Below are 15374 nucleotides of genomic sequence, written 5' to 3' on the forward strand. Positions count from 1 at the left end.
GGCTTCAGGCCCCACCAGGGGCGGTCTCTGTCCCCTCCTCTGATCCCACACTTTTGACACCGTTGATTCAGGAACGGACACCTGAGTCAAACTGTATTCATCCAAGTTCTCCTGACAATCTTATTTGGGACAGAGAGAGATCAGTTTCTTGTTAGGATTTGGGAGGCCTGGGAGCTGGGAGCTGTCTATGATATTACCGACAGCGCACCGGGCACCAGAAAAGCCAAAGGAGGCCTGTCTGCAGAGACACAGACTGTAGAGGATTTCAGGGGAACAGAATCACGGAATGCAGAGTCCTCATAGCATTTAGTCTTTGCTTCCAGTTCTATCTGAAGGCTGACTCCATTATCTTCAGGTATTAAAAGACACTCATATTCTTATAACAGATAATTATTAAAATTGTTTAAGTTGAGATTCTGCAACTTACAACCAAAATTTTAATATGAAAATTGTGTCTAAACTAAAAGTTGAAGTGATAGTAAGAAAACTGTATATTTTCTCCAGTTACACATAAAACCATTATGGTAACTAAAATAGAAAATAAGTTACTGCTTCAAAACCTTATTTTTCGTGAATTAAGAACTTGCAGATGTACAAGGTGGATTTAGAAAAGGCAGAAGAACTAGAGATCATATTGCCAACATTCGTTGGATCATAGAAAAAGAAAGATAATTTCATAAAATATCTACTTCTGCTTCATTGACTATGCTAAAGCCTCTGACTGTGTGGATCACAACAAACTATGGAAAATTCTTAAAGAGATAAGAATACAAGACCACCTGATCTGCATTCTGAGAAACCTGTATGCAGGTCAAGAAGCAACAGTTAGAACCAGACATGGAACAACAGAATGGTTCAAAATGGGGAAAGGGGTACATGAAGGCTGTATACTGTCATCCTGCTTATTTAACTTACATTCAGAATACATCATGCGAAATGCCAGGCTGTATGACTCACAGGCTGGAATCAAGATTGCTGGGAGAAATATCAACAACTTCAGATATGCAGATGATACCACCCTAACGGCAGAAAGTGAAGAGGAACTAAGAGGCTCTTGATGAAGGTTAAAGAGGAGAGTGAAAAGGCTGGCTTAAAACTAGACAATCAAAAAACTAAGATCATGGAATCTGGTTCTATCACTTCATGGCAAATAGAAAGGGGAATAATGGAAACAGTGGAAAATTTTATTTTTGGGGGGTTCTTAAATCACTCTGGGCAGTGATTTAAGCCCACAGTGATTTAAGAACCCACCTAAAAATAAAATTTTCCACTGTTTCCACTATTCCCCTTTCTATTTGCCATGAAGTGATATCACTGCAGACAGTGACTGCACCATGAAATCAAAAGATGCTTGCTCCTTGGAAGAAAAGCTATGACAAACCTACGCAGCATATTAAAAAGCAGAGACATCACTTTGCCGACTAAGGTCCGTATAGTCAAAGCTATGGTTTTTCCAGTAATTATGTGTATAGACGTGAGAGCTGGACCATAAAGAAGGCTGAGCACCAAAGAATTAATGCTTTCGAATTGCGGTGTTGGAGAAGACTCTTGAGAGTCCCTTGGACTGCAAGGAGATCAAACCAGTCCATCCTAAAGGAAATCAACCCTGAATATTCACTGGAAGGATTGATGCTGAAGCTGAAGCTCCAATACTTTGGCCACCTGATGTGAAGAGCTGATTCACTGGAAAAGACCTTGATGCTGGGGAATACTGAGGGCAGGAGGAGAAGGGGATTAACAGAGGATGAAATGGTTGGATGGCATCACTGACTCAATGCACATGAGTATGAGCAAACTCTGGGAGATAGTGAAGGACAGGGAAGCTTGGCTTGCTGTAAGTCCATGGAATCGCAGAGCTGGACACAACTTGGAAACTGAACAACAACCCATAGATACTTTAATGATCAGGTTTCTTAGATTGCAAGTGACATATACTCAATTCAAAAAGTTTAGGCATTAAGGGATATTTGGTAGCTCATGGGTCTTCCCTGGTGGCTCAGACAGTAAAGCGTATGCCTACAATACGGGAGACCTGGGTTCAATCCCTGGGTCGGGAATATCTCCTAGAGAAGGAAATGGCAACCCACTCTAGTATTCTTGCCTGGAAAATCCCACGGATGGAGGAGCCTGGTAGGCTACAGTCCATGCGGTCACAGAGTCGGACATGACTGAACAACTTTCTTTCACTTTTTACTTTCATGGCTCTTAGGAAGGCTGAAGAATCAAAGTGCAGGAAAGCTGGATCACAGGGACAGAGGGAATAAGGGTCAAAGATGCCTTGGGGACTCTCCCTGTTTTATGGAGACTGGCTGTATTTTCCATCACTTTGTCTTTCTGGACAAGCTAGTGGCCACATACAAGTCCTAAGACCTTGCATCCAAGCTTCCCTCCATCAGAGAGGCTAATTCTCCTCAGCTCCAGCTGAGAAAGTTCACAAAAGTACTCAGACTGAGCCAATCGATTGTGTTAGGAAAAAAATGCTAAATTCAACTTGAACTCTCCAGTTATTGTGACCAGATAACCAGTTTCCAGAAGAAATGCTGTCCCCAAAAGTTAAGAGGGCAGACTGGACAAACAGTAGGTATTTACTACACTAAAGTGTAAAATTTGGAGTCCTTATCACACTCCAACTTTTCCTAACATGTTACATGACAGATTACAAAGCTACGTTTAAGCTGTAAAACCCTCTTATATGCAGCGTATCATGGATTCCTTAAAGATTTTCCAGCAACCTAAAAAAACTGTCACATTATCTTTTGCATTTCTCCAATAAATTACTAAATTACAAAACTGATAAGCGTAATGCTTCACTAAAATGGCAAAACCTCCAAAGTATTTCAGATACAGCTTTTGGTCTCTGAGTATGTATGTAACTGCAAATAATTAGTTATATAAACCACAAGTTAGAAATAGTAAATTCTTTTTGGAAAAGATACTCATTTAAAATTATATTTACATACAGGTTAATCCACAACATAAGCTGTGTCATTTTGATTGAAAATAGCGGCTTGAAGGGTGGGTGTATCTGAGTGAATAGATTTACAGATATACACACACATAGCATCAGCAATATATGTACCCACAGTTAGTAGATATTCTATTCAGTAGTGGGATTGTGAAAGTATACATTTATGCTTATTTGTTCATTATCCTCAGTTTGCTTTAATGAGTATTTGATACATATTTAACAAAAAGTTAAACATGACTTTTTTTGTTACATATTAAAAGCTTCTGTAAAGTGTTTAGAAATAGTATAGGGTATTAATCATACATAACACCACAACTGTGCTCCTAAAATAAATGTATGTTAAATCATTTTTACTATTTTCTGGTACTGTTCCAAGTGCTTGAGCACTTAGATACATCTTTTAGCAATAGAAATAGTCAGTATCTAATTTGTACCTTTCTGAAGCTTGGATATTACATGGCAGGTTCTCCTCCAGAGGGCTAGGCCTGTACTTCACTTTAATAACAAATGAATCCCAGGAAGACTCACAGCCTGACCTATAAGATGCACCAAAATCCAACGGCAATTTTAATTGTGAGATGCTGCCTATGGAGGGAATACTGTAGATGATCATTAAGCACGTTTTCTGACTATGGGCTTTCAAAAGAGCAGGCCAGACCAGTGAGGAGAAAACAGGTCAGAAGTGAAGACAACGTTCCTGTCTCACACTCACAGACCTGCAGCCTCAAACAGGATCCCATTTCTCTGACACAGTCATCCATCCTCCTGAGCAGCTTAGCTCAGGAGAGCATTTTTATAACTTGTATTAAACTGTGAAAGGGAATACAGCTGATTTTAGGTTGTTCACTTCATATTCAAACAGCTGAGCTGCCAATAACCTTGAACTGTTACATCAAATAGTATGTGAGGCTGCAGAAACTGGAAAGAAATAAGGACTATGCTGCTCCTCATCCATACCCTGAGACGCATACCTGCCAGGGGTGGGTGGTACTACGCCACTGAGTTTGAGGAAATAACTGCGCTTGTTGAGAACTTCAGCAAACACCTACTGACAGCCTTTCACTGAGAAATGATTCCCCTTATCAGTTGGTGGAGAAGACATGACAAAAACCTCCCTCTCATTCTTCAGAAATAAATCTGCACCTCACACCAGAGAATCAATAACATATCAATGTTTTCAACTATCTCACATGGATCCCATTGCGTCCTTCTCTGCAAAGAATTTTCGATCACATCAATCAGTCTACTACCACAACAGTGCAGCCTGCTCCTACATGAACCAGGAGGGTATGTGATGTTATCAATTCTAGACTAAGAAAAACCATGAAGGGACAGTGCTCTCCAAGGACAGCAGCTGCTGACAATGAGAGAACACGTCAGAGGAAAAGCAACCAGGTAAACTCTCAAGTACTCGAAACAAGCAAACGATGAGATGTGATAAATAACAGTCACGTAGTCATATTATCTATGACCACTATGCATCTTCACGGGGTCCAATAGCAGAACTTTCAAGAAGGTGAAAACTGTTTAACATCTAAAGGAAAAATCACTATGCATCTTCACGGGGTCCAATAGCAGAACTTTCAAGAAGGTGAAAACTGTTTAACATCTAAAGGAAAAATTTAAAAAGGTTCAAAGTTTACAGTTTGCGATAGCTTAGGCTAAACTCCAAGAAGAAAAAATTGACAGACATGTTATTTCACAGGACTTTTTCATATTTTTGCAAAAAATCAGATAGGTGACTACATACATTTCAACATCTTTATCACTAAGTCAACCTGTAAGTTAGCAACTAATTTCCATAAGCACTGTGAAGCAGCAGAGAACCAGTTACTTACGTGGGAAGTTTTGAAACGTACAGGTAAGCTTCCGTTTCTGCACAAGGCTTTGGAGAAAGAAGGAAGAGAGAAAAATATACAAATCTGGAGAGACATTCAAATCAAACTAGGAGGTGTCATAAAGAAAATGACATCACTAATGCAATAAACATTTGGTAAAAACAAGAGAGGGAAAGGGCACCGCAGGGAGTCTGGAGATGAGCGAAACAGAGATGCGCTGTTCCAACAACCTTTGGGACACCTTACCAGACTATCTGTTTTTTTTTTTTTCCAAGAAATAAACTGACTAGCTCTCCAAGTAATGATGACATCACAATTTATTCTTCTACTTGCTGCTTCCCATGATAATTTCAAAAATTTCAACCTCTTGTAATAGAGCTCTCTTAAAAATGGAGTACTTTCTCTGTGATGAAATGTGACATGCAGCAAACTGCAAGAAAAGCCTTCTGCAGATCTTTAAAGACAGAGACATCAGATGTACTGTACAGGTTTCTCTTACCGTAAAGCCTTAGGCCCAAAGTACATGAAGAGCTCCTTCCCCAAAGTTTCCACACCACTGTAAACATGTCCACTAAACAGTCTCAAGAAATCCTGACTGGAATTTTTATTATGATTCAGTGCAGCAGCCTAGGAGAAAATACACACGTGTCAATACACAAACTTGAAACAAAATCATAATTTAAATCTTAACATTTTTACATTACTCCATGCTCAGGTGCATCACAGTGAGAAGAATCTTCACCAACAAATCGAGTAATGTAAACAGCTGTTTACATACATTTTGTTAAATTACTAGGCAGTTCTTTAAAAAGAGAGAGGCCAAAAGAAAAAAACAATAAGTGGAAAAACAGTCGTTGGCACAGAATCAAAATGAATTTCTCCCAGGACTATACTGCTCTGTGCACGTGAAAAGAAAGCACAGGGAAATGACATGAACGTTTCAAAGTTAAAAACTAGGGCACAGAGTCTTCCGCTTCCAAAGTACAGCCAAGGTCCTTGGAAGAGCATTCAGATAAAAACATCTAAACATGGTAAAGAATAAAACAGGTAAAGAATATACGCAAATAATATATTTTGGTAAAGAATAAATTCTGACCTGTGATGATGAACTTATAAACCAGTAAGGAAGAAAAAGAGGCCAAAAGCCAAGTAAAAGTGAGAGAGAACCCCAAAGGTAAGGAGCCAGATTTTATCAGAAAGGCATTTACTGGACATTAAGACATGAGACCTCTGGTTTTCATGGCTCTGTGGGATACAGGGTCAGAGGCAGAGCCGGGGGTCCCCCTGGGGAGGGGAATCTGGCGGCAGGGCTGCTCCCCTCCCGCTCCCCAACTGTAACGTTCAGAATAAAGGAAAAAGAGACCCAGTACACCTCCCACATCAGCATGGAAAACCAAACAACACATTGGCAGAATTACAACACACATACTGAACATTATAAAAAAGACCAAGATAATTACAGATGTAAAATATCAGGACTTCTGTGGGTGAAGGGAAGGAATGCATTGAGTTTACATACACCTGAGAAACCATGCCAACTAATCATTTTCTTTTTTAAAGAAATAAACTGACTGGCCTTCGAAGTAAAAATGCATAATGACAGAGAATATGATGACAGAGATAAAGCTTTTTTCTGAAGCTGAGCAGTATGTATGCTGTGATAATAAAACTATAAAACTGTTTAGCTATTGTCTAGGAGCAAAAGGAGACAGTATGCCACTAGAGAAGAGTGGAGAAATAACTCCAGAAACAATGAAGAGACAGAGCCAAAGAAAAATAACGCCCAGTTGTGGATGTGACCGGCGACGGAAGTCAAGTCCGATGCTATAAAGAACAATGTTGCATAGGAACCTGGAATGTTAGGTCCATGAATCAAGGTAAATAGAAGTGATCAAACAGAAGATGGCAAGAGTGAACCTGGACATTTTAGGAATTAGTGAACTAAAATGGACTTGAATGGGTGAATTTAATTCAGATGACCAATATATCTACTACGGTAGGCAAGAATCCCTCAGAAGAAATAGAGTAGCCCTCATAGTCAACAAAAGAGTCCAAAATGAAGTACTTGGGTGCAACCTCAAAAAACAACAAAATGATCTGTTTGTTTTCCAAGGCAAACCATTCAATATCACAGGAATCCAAGTCTATGCCCCGATCAGTAACGCTGAAGAAGTTGAAGTTGAACAGTTCTATGATGATCGACAAGGCCTTCTAGAACTAACACCAAAAAAGATGTCCTTTTCATCATAGGGGACTGGAATGTAAAAGTAGGAAGTCAAGAAACACCTGGAGTAACAGGTAAGTTTGGCCTTGGAGTACAGAACGAAGCAGGGCAAAGGCTAATAGAGTTTTGCCAAGAGAACTCAATGGTCATAGCAAACACCCTCTTCCAACAAAACAAGAGACAACTCTACACATGGACATCACCAGATGGTCAATACCAAAATCAGATTGATGATATTCTTTGCAGCCAAAGATGGAGAAGCTCTATACAGTCAGTAAAAATAAGACTGGGAGCTGACTGTGGTTCAGTTCATGAACTCCTTATTGCCAAATTCAGACTGAAATTGAAGAAAGTACGGGAAACCACTAGACCATTCAGGTATGACCTAAATCAAATCCCTTACAATTATACAGTGCAAGTGACAAATAGATTCAAGAGATTAGATCTGATAGACAGAGTGCCTGAAGAACTATGGATGGAGGTTCATGACATTGTACAGAAGGCAGGGATCAAGACCATCCTCAAGAAAAATGAAAAAAGGCAAAATGGTTGACTGAGGAAGCCTTACAAAAATCTGAGAAAAGAAGAGAAGGTAAAGGCAAAGGAGCAAAGGAAAGATACACCCATCTGAATGCAGAGTTCCAAAGAATAGCAGAGCGAGATAAGAAAGCCTTCCTCAGTGATCAATGCAAAGAACTAGAGGAAAACAATAGAATGGGAAAGACTAGAGATCTTTTCAAGAAAATTAGAGATATCAAGGGAACACTTTAAAGGACAGAAACAGTATGGACCTAACAGAAGCACACGATATTAAGAAAAGGTAGAAAGAATACACGGAAGAACTATACAAAAAAGATCTTAATGACCTATATAACCACAATGGTGTGATCACTCACCTAGAGCCAGACATCCCGGAGTCTCACGTCAAGTGGCCTTTAGGAAGCGTCACTATAAACAAAGCTAGTGGAGGTGATGGAATTCCAGCTGAGCTATTTCAACTCCTAAAAGATGGTGCTGTTAAAGTGTTGCACTCAATAATGCCAGCAAATTTGGAAAACTCAGCAGTGGCCACAGGACTGGAAAAGCTCAGTTCTCATTCCAATCCCAAAGAAAGGCAATGCCAAAGAATGCTCAAACTACCCCACAACTGCACTCATCTCATGCGCTAGCAAAGTAATGCTCAAAATTCTCCAAGCCAGGCTTCAGCAATATATGAACCGAGAATTTCCAGATATTCAAACTTCCTTAGAAAAGGAAGAGGAACCAGAGATCAAATTGCCTGCCAACATCCTTTGGATCATAGAAAAAGCAAGAGAGTTCCAGAAAAACATCTATTTCTGCTTTATTGACTATGCCAAGGCCTCTGACTGTGTGGATCATGACAAATTGTGGAAATTCTTAGAGATGGGAATACCAGATCACCTTACCTGACTCCTGAGAAATCTGTAGTAGGTCAAGAAACAACAGTTAGAACCGGACATGGAACAACAGACTGGTTCCAAATTGGGAAATGAGTACGTCAAGGCTGTATATTGTCACCCTGCTTATTTAACTTATATGTAGTGTCCAACTCTGTACGACCCCATAGACGACAGCCCACCAGGCTCCCCCATCCCTGGGATTCTCCAGCAAGAATACTGGAGTGGGTTGCCATTTCCTTCTCCAATGCATGAAAGTGAAAAGTGAAAGTGAAGTCACTCAGTTGTGTCCGACTTTTCGAGACCCCATGGACTGCAGCCTAGCAGGCTCCTCCGTCCATGGGATTTTCCAGGCAAGAGTACCGGAGTGGGGTGCCATTGCCTTCTCCATATATGCAGAGTACATCATGAGAAACGCTGGGCTGGAAGAAGTATAAGCTGGAATCAAGACTGCGGGATAAATATCAATAACCTCAGATATGCAGATGATACCACTCTAGTGGTAGAAAGGGAAGAGGAACTGAAGACCCTCTTGATGAAAGTGAAAGAGGAGAGTGAAAAAGCTGGCTTAAAGCTCAATATTCAGAAAATAAAGATCATGGCATCAGGTTTCATCACTTCATGGAAAATAGACAGGGAAACAGTGACAGAGTTTATTTTCTTGGGCTCCAAAATCACTGCAGACGGTGACTGCGCAATGAAATTAAAAGACACCTGCTCCTTGGAAGAAAAGTTATGAGCAACCTAGACAACATATTTAAAAGCAGAGACATTACTTTGCAACAAAGGTCATCTAGTCAAACCTATCGTTTTTCCAGTAGTCATGTATGGATGTGCGAGTTGGACCAAAAAGAAAGCTGGGGGCTGAAGAATTGATGCTTTTGAACTGTGGTGTAGAAGACTCTTGAGAGTCCCTTGGACTGCAAGGAGATCCAACCAGTCCATCCTAAAGGAGATCAGTCCTGAATATTCATTGGAAGGACTGATGTTAAGCTGAAACTCCAATACTTTGGCCACCTGATGGGAAGAACTGACTCATTTGAAAAGACCCTGATGCTGGCAAAGATTGAGGGCAGGAGGAGAAGGGGACGACAGAGGATGGGATGGTTGGATGGCATCACCGACTCAACAGACGTGAGTCTGAACAAGCTCCAAGAGTTGGTGATGCACAGGGAAGCCTGGGGTGCATCCATGGGCTCGCAAAGAGTTGGATGAACTCTCGCACCAATCAGTGGTCATCAAGCACTGGCAGAGCAAGCCTGAGTACTCAGTGAGGGAAAAACATTCTTTCACATTTGCCGTATTTTTATAAATGAATCAGTCAGAACCCTAAACTGAGAAGCACCAAGAATTTGGTGTTTTTCTACTGAGCAAGACTTTTTGCTGTCTCTTGCATACACTTCAAACCAAGTGTAGATTAAGACAGCAGTTTTGAGATGGGTTTCCATGACAACCAATTAGTAGTTAAAAATTCTCATAAATTAGCCTGGAGACTTTGAAGATGATGATTAATAGAGTAGATATAGATCAGTTCTGAATAACCTTTGCCTCAACATAGACTAGGTTTTATATTTTTTAGGATTTTGGCCATAACGTCTTATGACCTTTAAACCTTCCTTTTCTATATTCCTGGTTCGGGGCCTGTGTCTGTCCCTCTAGTGCCAACAGCCTCTTGTCTCTCCCAGTATTCTTTACCAGCAACTGGTTTTCACCGTGTCCTCTGAGATCCTCTGACTTATGCTAGGGTTCCTAGTGAAGGCTGGGTGGAATCTGGCCCCGTTTCATATGCACAGCCCTGAACACCACAGCAGCATCCCCCACTTCTTGGTTAGGAGGAAACATGCTATGACTGTCACCCCAGCTTTACAAGTTAAATCTAAACCCATCATCTATCCAATATGCAGGAAAAGGTCACCATGCCAGTCTGCACACCCTTCACCCTGGCTTGAACCTAGGACACTTCCTTTCTGGGACAATCAGAACCCTCACAGCCTGTGCTCGATTCCCTTGTGAGGAAGTCTCTCCCTGTTCCAGGTCGAGCACACATCCCTGTTTCCTAAGCACGGGTGTGCACCGCGGCCCCAGGGTTCAGACCTCCTTTTCTCTCCTTGATCTGGCTTTACCAAGTTCTGTAATGGCTCCTGGCAGAGACAGAGAAGATAACCTTGAAATAGACAGTGGTGTCATCATATCTAATAAAATAGTAAATGGGTCCTTAATGTCTCCCAGGAAGTCTGCTCACAGCACTAAATTAACCATTTTGGAAGAACTTAACACCATTTAGTTTAAAATTCTCAGCCAACAGCTACCACAGTTCATGCCACTCACTAGGCTGTGTCTACAACTTTGACATCCTCTAAGGATAAAGCTGGCAGGTGGCATCTGAACACACACCCTCCACATAAAAAGTGTACCATTCAGGGCTATTGAACTGTATTCATTCATTTTAGAAAAGCTTATTGACTTTCTACTATGTGTGAGGCCTTGCTCGGCCTTATCCTAGATGTCTGAAAACCAGATCATTTTCTGGGGAAGTTTCCCACCCTGTAAGGATAACTTCTCACTGTTCAATGACTAGACTGGACCATCTAAAACTGCCCCATTATCAAAATATCCAGATGTAATTCAACAGTAACACATCATTGGGTATTGTTATAATTAGCTAAACAAAATCTCTGAGTACAATTCATATCAACGATTTTTGTGCCACTTATTCTTAAATCACTGTAACATCCATTTCAGAAGGTGTAAATTAAAAGAAACTGTAAAACCCTAGGGGGGAAAAAGTATGAGTTCTTAATGAAAACCTCTACTTTTTCTTGCTCAAAGTTAAATGCCAGGGCTCCTAATAATGTCTATTAGGAAGAAATCCAAACCTAGCTTATCCTGATTTTTATCCTAGATTTTCCCTGTGAAATTTCTAACTCTGTGCTAAATATTCCTATTAGTTCCTTCGGTCCTGAGGAAGTTTGGTTCCATGTGTAGCTAACGGAGAGGACAGCTGAAATGCCCTCTAGACCAAGATTGAGGGGCAGGTTAAAAAAAAAAAAGCTTTTCCATACAGTATTATGTTAAGACACCACAGGCTGTCCTGGAATATGCATCTACATGCTGTCCCATTACTGCCAACCATCAGAGGTTTTAGGAACTCTAATGGATCTGACCATGGGAAATGTCTCTCCAGCCAAAGGAGGATTCAGCAGAAGGCCCTCCCAAACGTTAGGGTTCCTGGACCACTTATTAACAAGACAAAGAGGAGTATGTGCCCTTAGAAATAAATTGCTTGTACATAGGAGGATGAGTCAAAAAACACAAATGCCAATATACTTAAAATGCATGACACCAGTAAGTCTCTTCACACAGCTGTCCACGAGAAGTGAACCATGGTGTCCTGATGGACAGAGCCGCAAAGAACCAGAAGCCAAATCTCCACAGGTGTGCTGGTTCTGTACTCTAGTCTCTATAATCAAAGATAACACAGAATAGGACATCAAAAACAGAATGTGGAAAGGGATGATATTACAGTCTCTACCAATACTGAAAAAGGATGTTTTGGGCCTGATGAAGGTGAAGGTGACTATTACAATACAGACGTCAGCAGAGGGCAGGTGGGGAACAATCACAGGTGGAGAGGCCGGAGCTGTGGAAACACACCGACCTGACACCATCCGATGGCTTCTGTGTGGCACAGCCTGCTCCAGCTACAGATGCCGCGAGCCCTTGCCTCAACTGTGTGTCGGAAGTAGTTTTTTAATCCTTGATGAGGTGCTTGGGAATTAAAACGACATGTTAGCATAGCCCCTTCCTGCTCACATACACGGTTTGTCACTCGCTGTACACTCCAGTACACTCGCTGGGGCTAGAATGTCCCTGCCTGGGAGCAGAATCATCTTGAGGCTTTCTACCTGCCAAACCCAGCACAGGGCTTTCTGCAACCCCTGTGCTGGCACTTACCAACTGAACAAGTGTCTGTGACTCGCGTTTCTCCCTTATTCGTCTGTGAGCTCCTTGTGGACAGCAACTGTGGTGTTTCATTTTCCCTGGGCACTTCACACGATGCCTGGAGCTCAGGAAACATCTGTGGGATGAACTAGATCCCTCCCTCCTGCCCTCTCTGTATTCCCCACCCATCATCCCCATCTTGCTATACCTTTCCCAAGGTTTCTTGGCAAAAACTTCTGGTCCACCAACTGTTTTAGCTCCTTTGAGAATTATTAACATCCTAGTCTCTTATTTCCTAATTATCTGCAAAGAAATGAGGCTTAAATATAGGAGAACCAAGTTCTCCTGACTACCAAAAGCTAGACGGATGTAAAATATTATAGTTAATCAGAATTTCCCATTAAGTAAAAAGAACATTACGAGAAGGTTTAGGATTTCAGCAACCAGTCCCAGCCTGCCCTGGTTTTTATTTGAGATGTTTATTTAGCATTTAAATGGCTGCTTTAAAAACATCTATTCTAATACCTTATTTGGATTTTGAGGGAGATGATACAAAAAGATCTTTTATCGAATTGTCTATCATGTGCGCACTTGACCAAAATCACCTGACCCCCAGTACACTATCATTTCTAAAATAATCTGCTCTAGAGAATATACTCCAGGCAAAATAAAAATTTCAACTTATAATTGACCATCTCAAGCACCTGCATATATTTTTAACTGCTTTTTTCTTTTAAAATGCCATTTGAGGGGAAAATTCTTATATCCCAGTGATGGTTTGTTCCATTTATTTCGAGAGCTCTTATGTACAAACTGGGCAAGGCTTTTGCAATAAACCTAAGAATTACAAGAGATTCACTTGTCCTACTGTAGAACCTGGGGTTATCACCTCTTCATACAAGATTCAGCAGCCCATGCAAGTTCAAAAATTAATTTCCACAAGCCTATTATCTTTGCTGTAACTATACACAATTGTCCAATATATACCTGACTTTCTCATTTTGACCCTTATAAACTTGTTACTGTATTATCTGAACATTTCATTCTTTTTTTTCCCCCCGAAATAAGAGATGAAAATCTCCTTTGACACAATTTTAAGTATGATTGAGCAGGGTTCACCTTCCCATTTTCAAGTGCCTTAATAATAGGAAATCGTCAAAACAACATATATCTTTGGAGACAGCACATGATTTATTGTGCTGATTATCATTTATCCTGCCTATCCATGGGTGAACAAGGAAGATGAACTTTTCAGAACAGAATAAGACTTTTCCACAGATAAATGGTTCAACTCTAGTGCAGTTACATATTTCCCCTAGAGAGGAAAAATATACTGTATTTATATTCACAGTCTCTCCTTTTTGTCCCCCACATGCTTTTTATCCCCCATACAACAGCACTTTTAGTAATCACAAGCCACTTATCTATCAATTTAAACCATCAAAAAAATCCCTAATTTTAAAATGGTCTCTAAGCCCCCAAATGGAGGACTTTACATAAAAATCTGTTCTACAATTTTTTAAGAGCAGAGGCTGTAAGCACTTACTCAGAAGCTAAATGTTTTACACACAACATGATTACACCAAAAGATTACATCCCTTCATAAGGTCATCATCAGATAGGTGGGTCTGGTGAGAAAGCCCTCATCTGGGAGAAAGAGGAACAAACAATTACCAGGACGTTTACTGTAGCTCAGCGAGTCAAGAATCTGCATGTAATGCAGGAGTCTTGGGTTTGATCCCTGGGTTGGGAAGATCCCTGGAGAAGGGAATGGCAACCCACTCCAGTACTCCTGCCTGGAGAATCCCATGGACAGAGGAGCCTGGTGGGCTACAGTCCATGGGGTTGCAAAGAGTTGGACACAACTGAATGACTAACACTATTACAACTTATTTTGCTAGGCACTAAGCTAAGAGTTTTATGTGTCCTGTAATCTAATTCTGACCCAATAGGCAAAGATGTGAGTATGAGCAACAAAGGAGCTGGAATTCAAAATCAAGATGATCAGATGTTTTCTCTACATCATCCCCAACACTTTAGGGTTCATTAAAAGCTGCAATGGCCATGGAGAATCATCTCTCTGAGTTTTCTTAACTGTTCTCTTCTTTCTCCATGACTGCGTGTAATGATGAATGATGGTAGTAATGATCCTGAGTCATTAAGATGAAACCATTACCCATATTCATGGAAGAACATAAGCAAATACTATTATGCATGTTCTATACAAGTTAAAAAACTTTTTAGATTTAAACAAATAAGCTTCATTTAGGTAGAAAATGAATCTCTGTGGATTAGCTCATTCCTTCATATAAAGGCAATAAAATGAATTATGATTTCTACCTCCTCCACTATAAAGAGAAAGGAGGGAGGAAAACTTTTATTATGTGGCTTCATTATTTTAATAGTAATTTCCATTTAATATGCACAACAAAATACACACTCAGAGAAAGATTCCAAACTGAATTTATTTCTAAAACCTTCATCCAAACAATTTTTGCACTATTCAAAACTTTGCTCTTCTCCATCCATTCAAATCTTTACTAAATAACTCTGAGACATCGTGAAGGGCATACCAAGATAAGTAAGAATAACTAGCATATTACATACATATATTAAATCTTAAGGAGAGATAGAGTAGTCAGAGGATCATGTTTCAAATGAAATGAATACTTATAAACCCTGTTTCATATTCTGTTTTGTGAAAGGAAACTGAAAACATATGCAGATCACACATCGATTTCACCAAAATATTGTATCCAACCAACAATTAAAATCGAAGGATTGACTCTTCACAGCTCATTAAGCAGACATGTTCATTTATATTCCAATGTTGTTTCTTACCATAAGGTTCCAAAAGCTCCAGCAGAGTTTTATGCAATGTGCTTACAGAGTTGCATAATTTTATGCTAACAAGACAGTGGATCAAAACTCAGAAGTAATATAGTGCATGCACGACTAGCAAATGCTGGGCTTCTAAGGCCAGG

General features: G+C 40.3%; 1 protein-coding gene across 9 annotated transcripts in view; it reads right to left on the reverse strand.

Annotated features, from left to right (window-relative positions):
* The window catches only part of NEIL3 (nei like DNA glycosylase 3), a 100847-nt gene that overhangs the window by 81530 nt on the left and 3943 nt on the right, over positions 1–15374 (reverse strand). For 6 of the 9 annotated variants that reach the window (XR_014062719.1, XR_014062720.1, XM_081521990.1 and 3 more), the window contains exon 2: positions 5306–5433. Coding sequence is in view for 7 of the 9 variants with exons in the window: in XM_081521990.1 (XP_081378116.1) it covers positions 5306–5433 (128 nt within the window). In the remaining 2 variants the exon portion in view is untranslated. Of the gene's footprint in view, positions 1–5305; positions 5434–5902; positions 6642–15374 lie in introns of those variants that run through there. The other 3 variants (XM_081521994.1, XM_081521992.1, XM_081521993.1) reach the window with 3 other exon arrangements.

Source organism: Giraffa tippelskirchi, chromosome 8 (assembly GCF_054371585.1).
Source record: "Giraffa tippelskirchi isolate mGirTip1 chromosome 8, T2T-mGirTip1v1.2.pri, whole genome shotgun sequence".
In the NCBI taxonomy this organism is placed as follows: domain Eukaryota; kingdom Metazoa; phylum Chordata; class Mammalia; order Artiodactyla; family Giraffidae; genus Giraffa; species Giraffa tippelskirchi.